Source organism: Sebastes fasciatus, chromosome 5 (genome assembly GCF_043250625.1).
Source record: "Sebastes fasciatus isolate fSebFas1 chromosome 5, fSebFas1.pri, whole genome shotgun sequence".
Taxonomy (NCBI): domain Eukaryota; kingdom Metazoa; phylum Chordata; class Actinopteri; order Perciformes; family Sebastidae; genus Sebastes; species Sebastes fasciatus.
The window spans coordinates 26,677,029-26,687,090 of NC_133799.1; the positions used below are offsets into that span (position 1 = coordinate 26,677,029).

The 10,062-nt window shown below is 37.5% G+C and overlaps 1 protein-coding gene across 1 annotated transcript in view; it reads right to left on the minus strand.

Moving 5' to 3' along the window:
• Positions 1 to 9,142, minus strand: part of sh3rf1 (SH3 domain containing ring finger 1) — a 60,900-nt gene extending 51,758 nt beyond the window's left edge. Inside the window, exons 1-2 of the mRNA XM_074636182.1 lie at positions 8,737 to 9,142; positions 5,138 to 5,649 (exon numbers count right to left, since the gene is read on the minus strand). Coding sequence (XP_074492283.1) covers positions 5,138 to 5,518 — 381 coding nt within the window. The 5' untranslated portion in view covers positions 5,519 to 5,649; positions 8,737 to 9,142. The remainder of the gene's footprint in view (positions 1 to 5,137; positions 5,650 to 8,736) is intronic.
• Positions 9,143 to 10,062: the final 920 nt, after the last annotated feature.

The following is a 10,062-nucleotide window of genomic DNA, read 5'->3' on the forward strand; positions in this document are numbered from 1 at the left end:
CCTCCCAGCCGTAGAAGAATTGGAGGTGCTTGAACAGGGTCAAGACGGCACCAGAGGAGCTGCTACAAGCTTTGAGGTACCCCAGAAATCGGGGGACAGACGACGAACAATGAAGAAGTGGGACTGAGGGTGTCACCCGGGGGCAGTGAAGCGTCCAGTCCCCACGGAGGACTGGCCACAGATCAGACCAGCCAATCAGCAACGGCTTTGATCTCTGTCTTTTTATGTCCTGAAAACGCTACACCTGCACGGCCATGGCTTTTCTTGTTCCCTGTCATCAGCTGAATGCCTGAGGAATGGACGGCGGCTTGAGAGACGCCGTTAGTCAATAACATGATGGCTGGAAATGCACGGAAAATAGGAAACGACTTTTGAATGCACTTCACACACTCAGACAAAACCAGGGGCGATTTTAGACTCCTTTTAGGGGTGCTCACGCACACCTATCAAACCCTCTGAGACCTGACATTACTGTCTTTAAGAGGTTCTAGCGGGTTCAGTTTTAAAGCTAGAGTGAAGAGCCTGGCATCATATGAAACTAGAAAGGAAGTCCCAGATACGTCAGAAAACCGCCACAACATCGCCCGGCGGCACTCGGTGAGTTTCACTGAGCTGTATTCACTGTATCTAGCAAGTCACACGTGGGCTGAAATAATCTGGTTTACTACAGCGGTATGAATCCAAAACAAACTGATTTAATTGCAATAAACGGATCAAACAAATGCCGAAATAACTACATAATCATGCTGATTTGTAAAAAGTTTGAATTCATACTTTGTCAAGTCTTTCCGCAAGACGACAAGCAAACAACTTTAAAAATGCTTGTTTTCTGAATGGAGTTCTGCTCGATCAGATGTAGCTGATCCATCAACTCTCAAAATAACGTCATCTAGGCATAAATACGGCAGCATTATGCCCATTAAGAAACATTATTGTTAATACCGTAGACAGTCTGTGGTTTATACACATACTAGGCCTGTCAAATTTAACGCGATAATAATAACACATTAACGCAAATTAGCCCTCTAACGTTAGATTTTGTGAACTTTTAAAGGTTCAAAGGTTATTATTTAAACAGGTTTCTTATCCAGTGTTCTTTATAAAGTCCTGATGTTACAAACTCCAGTACAGCAGTTGGCGGTATGCACCTTTAAAGTTGGTAGTCCACCAGTAAAGTAGTGACTTTCATGATGGCGCAGCTAGAATAGATATAGATATATGCATGAATAATAGAATGTCTGCAATATATTCCTTTATATTTTTGTTCATATTATGAAATGTCATCCGGCACCTGAATTTTGTGTTTTCCTTTACATAAATAAGACATTTCCACCATAACTTGATGCAGAAAAGACATATATTGATGCATAAAAATTCACCAGAATGCAGGAAATTAAAGGTTCCATATTGTAAAAAGTGAGATTTTCATGTCTTTTATATTATAAAGCAGGTTTAAGTGATATATAAATACTGTGAAAGTATCAAAACACTCAATCCGCGGATAAATACACACAGCCCCCGTATTTAAAAATTGTGCGTTTGAAACAAGCCGTCAGGATTTCTGTCCATTTGATATGTCACAAATATACAATATTTAGACCATTACACAGTTTTAAACGTAAACATTCTAAATGTGTCCCAGTTTATTTCCTGTTGCAGTGTATGTAACTAACATCAGCTGACAGGAAGTAAACATGGACCCAAACTGTTGCCTAGCAACGCAATTCCGTTGAAATGCACTAAAACAGAGCGTTTCAGGCAGAGGGTGAATACAGGTATATTCAAGCAGACAGTACGAGGAAAATAAAGTGTTTTTTTAACATTACAGCATGTAAAGATGTTCTAGTAGAAACACAAAATACAAGCATGAACCTGAAAATGAGCACGATATGGGACCTTTAAGTTTTTGACGCTCAAAATTTCCTGGGAGACGACCTCCAAACAATGTTGATGTGAAACCTACGCCCTGGCCTGTACACGTCACATACTCATCGGGGGGCTGCTCCCCACTAAAGGTCGGATCCTAGAATCACCTCTGGACAAAACATCTTCATACACTACTGTGTGTTCATGGGGGAGGATTGAACCCTCTACGCCTTACACACTGAGGGATTATAATCTACTATCAATCTCAATAACCACAACAGAGGTGAAATAATGTGGTCGTTTCGAGTGTCCACCTCTTTATCTCCAACAAACAGGCTTTTCACAATCGAGGGGAAATTCCAACAATGCACACAAACAGCTTTGAAACGAGCACGAATCCTCTGAAGTGATACTACAGCAAATGAGGCGGGTCCCCCAGTAGCGATTTACAGCGAGTTTCTCTGATCTTCGTACCTGCGTGGCTCGGCAGACACATTATCAGCTCTTTGACATTCCAGTGATTCTACACAGGACCTTGACATCTTTTCATCTACCTTTATCCTCCCGACGTGGAGACCATAGGAGCTCAACGAGGGGCCCGCAGGGGTTTACACTTTTATGTTTTTGCCTTCACATTTTTTTGGAGTCAGATTTTCAATTTACAATAATGTTAGCGCAACACCATCACAAATACTACTATAAGGATCATAAGAATCTTGATAATTAAGAGTACTATGATTTACTTTTTTTCTGTTATGTGCTGATATTATAATTCCACACCAAATAGTCTGGGCAGCTCAGAGAAAGTAGCACATTCATTTCACACATAAGTGTGATTTTGAGGGATTTTTTTCTAGCTAATACAAAGCAGCAGTTATATACTGAGTATTGACCTTTCCCAGAGAGAAGTGTAAATAATAAAGAGCAGAGGTAAAGGTTCAATAAATTACATTAAAAATGGCACCAAATCAACGGTGACATCGGTTAGCCTCAGCTTGTGTTTTCATACATAACCATTAGGACAAAACGATAAAATGAACCCATGTTTCCTTACAGAAGCTCACAGAAAGAGGAATTTAAGGTATTCTTTTCCTATTTCTAGGGCTGCCCTTGACACAGGAACTTCTTAGTCGACTAATACAGACTTTGTCAACTAATCGATTAGTTGATTTAATCAACAGATCTGTAAAACTGAGTTTCTCTACAAAGAATCACACAAAAGCACCACTTTAAAAATAAGTCATTCAGCATGAAAAGAGCATAAAAAAAAATACTAATCCACTACAGAAATCAACCTAGTATAGTTACAGCAAACATTTTTAACAATCTTTATAATCAAGAGACGATATATTTTTTTATAATCCCACACCAAATAGTCTGGCCAGCTCAGAGAAAGTAGCACATTCATTTCACACATAAGTGTGATTTTTAGTTTTTCTTTAACTAATAATGTGCTCAGAAGTTTCTTAGAAATATGTCATTCAGCATGAAAAAAAACATAAAAGAGACTAAATATCAAGAAAAAGAGCCGTTTTTGTGAGAGGTAAAGGTTCAATAAATTACGTTATTATGCCACCAAAACATCGTGTAAATCTGCAAGCAGCGATGAACGGGCCCTCGCATCTTCCTGTACATCGGGGGTACTGGTGAGACGCTGGTTGATGTCTCCATCGCACACTGCATGCACGAGTTAAACGTTACTTTCTGTGTCCACCATGCGGCGCTACAGAACACGCACTTAACGCGCATTATGTTGCCGTATATGACACGACATAAGTTTAATTAAAATCGAATGATGTTTGTCACACAAGGCGTACTTCCTGTTGCCAGTAGGTGGCGCATTACTATAACTCTATATAGAGAGGCGAAGTCCCGCCCCTTCCGGTGGACCGCCATGGGAACTTATTTCGGAAAATATTTGAAATATGAACTGTAGTCAATGTTTGAATTGCGCCATAAATCACACATATGATGTTTGTCAGTTTAAAAGATAATTTTACAAGTCAAGAATGTCTCAGTTTGTTGTAAAACTGTTGAAGTATCAGACTGTGAAAAAATGTTATTAGAAAGACGACACACGTCTCTCTCTCTCTCTCTGAAGCTACGATGCCTGTGTGTTTCCTACCGGGATGAACTCACACCAGCAAAGGGTCTGATCCTTCTTTCTCTTCCCGGCTGATAAAAAGACCAGGAGTCGCTGATGAAACACATCAGGTCAAATAACGTTTCATCTGTGAGTGGAGCATAAGTTAGCTGGCTAGCTAGTGTTGGTGACGTATGTTGTGCGAGACGAGAGACGTAGTTCACTGAGCGGTTTCACACTAAACTAAATGATACTACGACAAACTGAGACTTGCAAAATTATCTTTTAAATTGACAAACATCATATGTGTGATGCATGGAGCAATTCAAACGGTATCAACAAAATATTTGTCTCTCTCCGTTGACTACCGTTCATTTTTTTTCGGAAATAAGGTCCCATGGTGGTCCACCGGAAGGGGAGAGACTTTGCCTCTCCATACTGACATGTAGACGTCCTCAGGCCAGGACTCTTATAATGCAGGTCAGATTTGAGGCAGATTTGGCAATGTACAGTAGAGTTACAATGGCTCCCTGTTTAATGGCGAAACATGTAAATTCTCCGTCTGTGTTTCCACATAATAACCATTAAGACAAAAACACTGACTAAATCAACTCATGTTTTCTTGGGCTTACAGAAGCTCACAGAAAGAGGAATCTACGGTATTTTTTTCTTATTTCTCTGCCTTGGAAAGCTCATCTGTCTCTCATCTATTTAAATAAAACTGCAGCATTTCACAACTTTCTTCTGCTCCTCTAACTATGCTTTACAACTCCTCTCAGTGCTGCAGATTAAACAACCACCCTGTAGTCCCGCCCTCCAGTTCTCACGTACATTCAAAAGCTACACTACAGCACGGATCTCAAGTGCAAGGAAGACTTTGGCATATGGCACTGTCAGCAATTAAGAAAGAACTCTTCTAACCGGGAAAAAACCCGGCTGCAGTCGGCACAGAGAGCAGCATCAACTGCCCACAATCATTAGTAATGTTGGGCTGCTAGTCAACCGGCTGGCTTTCGGATCACCATGATAACAGTTAATCCGCAGCAAAGATTAGAGAGCCAGTAATGCAACATGCTGCTTTTAATCCACCACAGATTTTCCCTGTTTTGTTTCAGCTTGACCCAAACAATGGGAAACACAGACTCGTGCTCACTGATCCGAGTGCAGTCACAGTGAGTGTACACTAACCCGAACAAGGGTGCTCTTAGCCTGAGCTCGCTGGGGTTGTGCTCCCGGGGTGCCCTGGTCCCTGGTTCCACTGGTGTGCGGTCTGGCCACGGCTCCAGACGTACCATTTGTGCAGACCCCCGCCCCGGGACCGGCCCTCCGAGGCCTCTGCTTGATGCCGTCCAACAGGCGCACAAGGAGGATGTTGCTGGGGAGTTCGTCCACGGCGCACTCCACCAACGTCCGGCACTCCGGGCAGCGCAGCTCTCCGCGTGAGCCCAGGATGCCTTGGAGACATCGGCGGCAGAAGGTGTGCTGACAGGGAAGGACCTTCGCCGTGGCGTCCAGCCGCTCCAGACAAACAGGGCACTCCAGCAAATCCAACAACACTGACTCGTCCATTCTCTCTCGTGTGTGCTCTGCCGCTACTTCAGCAGAAAAAACATGACGCTGATGAGGTTTCTGTTTGGAAGCAGGACCAGCACTGTCACGTTACGCCCATACCTCGGCTGTGGCCATGGCATCGGCATCAGCTGTAGAACAGGGTCAAGACATGCAAATGAATCAACTGTTAGTGTTGTTGTGCACGCGGGAAATAGGTCATAGTAAGCATACAACAACAGACATCACATATGGCTGAAACTGTGCTTCAACTGTTGAGCTTGGGGAATGTTGCATTTCAGTAGTCACACTGACAAACTGACACAGTCACAACACATTTAATATTGTGATAATTATAAGTGATGAATTAGGATTAGGATTAGCTACTCTTCCTGGTCAACATGACAACAAATAAGTATCGCTGCAACTCACCATTATTTTCATTGTCGATTATTTCTTGATTAATCGATTAGTTGTTTGTAGGGCTGCACGATATGAGGAAAATATGCGATATGCAATAATTACGTTGCTGAATATCGTGATAACGAGATTACTTGTGGTAAATAAACAGATATTAAAGTGTACTCAGCTCTGCCTTTCTGCTGATTTTAGTATTCTGCTAAAATACAACAAATTGCTTGTTCAATTAAAAAAAATAAAAGGACAGGAAATTAATTCCAAAATCCTTTAATGAACAAATTGAACACTGAACTAAAGAAAACTAAATGCACCAGCAAAAAAAAAGAATGAAAGTTACATTTTAAAGTGCAGTTTTCTACCGATACTCTCTTTAAACTAACTCAAAAAATCCCTCAGTACAATATCGCAGTCTTTTTCGATGTGTTTATTGCGCTAACAACAAAATAATATCGTTATTTTATTGTCATCGCGATTGGTCTATAAAATGTCAGAAAATAGTGAAAAAGGTTGATCAGTGTTTGTCCACAACTCAAAGATATTCCGTGTACTGTCATAGAGGAGTAAAGAAACTAGAACATATTCACATTTAAGAAGCTGCAATCAGAGAAATTTGATTTTTTTTCTTAAAAAAATTACTCGAACCGATTAATTAATTATCAAAATAGTTGGCAATTCATTTAATAGTTGACAATTATTCCATTAATTGTTGCAGCTCTACAGCTCTCACTAGGGCTGCAACTAACGATTATTTTCATTATCGATTAATCTGCTGATAATGTTTTCCAGATTAATTGACCTTTAAAGGCTTTGAGGCCAATCAAAGGTCATTTCATTGAGAGAGCGTTCCTATTGGCTGTGCTCCGGCTGGTGGGCGGTGCTTGGTATTTCCTCAACAGATCTCAACATTGCTGCCGGGTCACAAACTTTCTCATTTTACAGCTAAACAGTACACTACAAGATGTTTCTGAAAACATTTGAGAAGAGAAATAGGCATTACAGTAACATAATATTGATTCATATTTGATTAGCGCTGCCTAGTTTGACCCTTTGATTGGCGTTCACGAGTGATTGACAGCTGCTCAGAGACGACAGACCCCAGATCAGCTCTTACTGCTTGTTTTCCTCCGGTCTGTGAAATCTTGCAGATGCCGTTAGGAGCACCGGCGGACACCAGAGGGACATGATTTTTTTCAGATTACCTGTCTCATATACTACTGTCAGGATATAGTGACCGTTTTATAAAAATAACTTTTAATCATATATGCTCCATGCTTTGAGCATATTTTTTATACTAAATGCAGTACCTGTGAGGGTTTCTGGACAATATCTGTCATTGTTTTGTGTTGTTAATTGATTTGCAATAATAAATGTATACATAAATTTGCATAAAGCAAGCATATTTGCCCAATCCCATGTTGATAAGAGTATTAAATACTTGAAAAATCTCCCTTTAAGGTACATTTTAAACAGATAAAAAGTGAGCTGACAACACTGCTGTTATTAGAGTAACGAATAAGGGATTAAAGTTAATCTGATTTACTCGACAGCAGATAATTACACCTTTAAACTGTGATCCTGTACAGTCATCATCATCTCCATCATCATCATCATCATCATCATCATCATCATCATCATCACCACAAAAGAGAGAGAGAAAGCTGCAGCAGTGAAAGACTGTGATTTATATTTCAGGAGGGAAAACATGCAGATAAATGTGTTAAAAATACTCAAGTAATCAACTCACTTTGTCTGGTGATTAATAATAAAAATACTACTATTAAACCAGCCTGGTGCAAACTGTCTTATAAGATCACTAGAAGACATTTTAATGATAAAAAAAACAGATAAATGTGTCAAAAAGTGAAGTAATCAACTCACTTTATCTGGTGATTAATAATAAAAATATATAATAAAAACTTTTTCTGACAGTAGTACTCAGTTAAAGTACTTTTTGTTGAGCAATTACTAATTTAAAGTAAGTTTGCTTGCAAAAGGGGGATACTTTAAGGGTTGCCAGATTCTTTAACATATATAATTTTTTTCAGCATTCGTACTTTTAATAACATGTTTTCTTTAACTTCTCAGACGACAGAAAATCATCTTTAACTCTTAAAAAGTAAGTCCTCGATTACATTAAACTCAGCTTTATTATTATTATCATTATTGTTATTTTTATTATTATTATTATTAGCAGTAGTAGAAGTATTGTTTTATGGTGATGATGATGGTAATGGTTATTATTATTTCCTTATTATTATTATAATTATTAATATTATTATTATTATTATGTAAATTATTGTTATTTTATTTATTTAGCATAGTTATTGAATTTATCAACATTATTATTATTAGTAATGGCATTTATTTATTAATTTACTTATTTATTTTACTTTATAATATAATTATTATTATTAGAAGTAGTAGTAGTAGTAGTACTAGTAGTAGTAGTATTGTTTTATGGTGATGATGATGATTATTATTATTGCCTTATTATTATTATTATTATAATCATAATTATAATTTTTACATAATGTAAAAATGTAAATGTAAATTATTATTTTCTTATTATTATTATTTTATTGTTGTAGCCTAGTTGTTGAACTTATAAACATTATAACAGTTATAGTAGTAGTTTTTGTAAGTAAGTAAATTTGCTTGCAAAGGGGGGATACTTCAATGTTGCCACTTTAAGGGTTGCCAGATTCTTTAACAAATATAAGTTTTTTCAGCATTCGTACTTTTAATAACATGTTCTTTAACTTCTCAGACGACAGAAAATCACCTTTAACTCTTAAAAAATGAGTTTAAATGCAGCTTACCTCTTCCAGAACAGGACTCCTCCTCTTGTTGCCTCGTATCTCCCAGTTTTGTGCTAATGTTACTAGTTTACAGGCTGCTGTCGGAGAACAACACTAGAGCTTCTTCTCTGGAGGATTCAGCGGTTAGATACTCCTCTTCTCTCCGGAGATGAGGTCTCTTCAGACGGGTACAACGTGTAGTATAGATGTACTTCTGTCAGATACTGTAGTAAAAGCTAACATGAGAAAGAACACAACGGGACTCCGACCGCACCGGGCGCCATGCTAGAGGATCTGCTGCTAGTGGAGCCGCCGCTAGAGGAGAGTGGAGCCGCCGCTAGGCGCTGCAGGACGCTGGACGGTTACGAGCCGCTGCCTTCTGTTCTGTGACTGAATGCTGCTGGAAACAAGCACAGAGGGGGAGGGCGGAATGAGGCGTTCAGGGGCAGCCGGGAGAGAGGGAAACTGTAATGGGAGGGGGTTAGTAGTAAGGACACATCAACATAAACAAATTACCTACTACTTATTTATTTTTACTTTATTATTATTATTATTATTATTATTATTATTATCATTAATATTGAATATTATTATTATTATGTAAATGTAAAACTGTACATTATTATTCCCTTATTGTTATTTTATTTATGTAGCCTAGTTATTGAATTTATCAACATTATTATTATTATGATTATTATTAGTAGTAGTAGTATTAGTAGTAGTATTGTTTTATGGTGATGACGATGATTACTATTATTATTATTATTAGTAGTAGTGGCAGTATAGTTTTATGGTGATTATGATGATGATTATAATTATTATGATTATTATTATTATTATTATTATTATTATTATTAGTAGTAGTAGTAGTAGTAGTAGTAGTATAGTTTTATGGTGATTATGATGATGATTATTATTATTTCCTTATCATTATTATTATTATTATTATTATTATTAGTAGTAGTAGTAGTAGTATTGTTTTATGATGATGATTATTATTATTATTATTATTAGTATTAGTAGTAGTAGTATAGTTTTATGGTGATTATGATGATGATTATTATTATTTCCTTATCATTATTATTATTATTATTAGTAGTAGTAGTAGTAGTAGTAGTAGTAGTAGTAGTAGCAGTAGTAGTAGTAGTATTGTTTTATGATGATGATTATAATTATTATTAGTAGTAGTACCAGTATAGTTTTATGGTGATTATGATGATGATTATTATTATTTCCTTATCATTATTATTATTATTATTATTAGTAGTAGTAGTAGTAGTAGTAGTAGCATTGATTTATGATGATTATTATTATTATTTCCTTATAATTATTATTATTAGTAGTAGT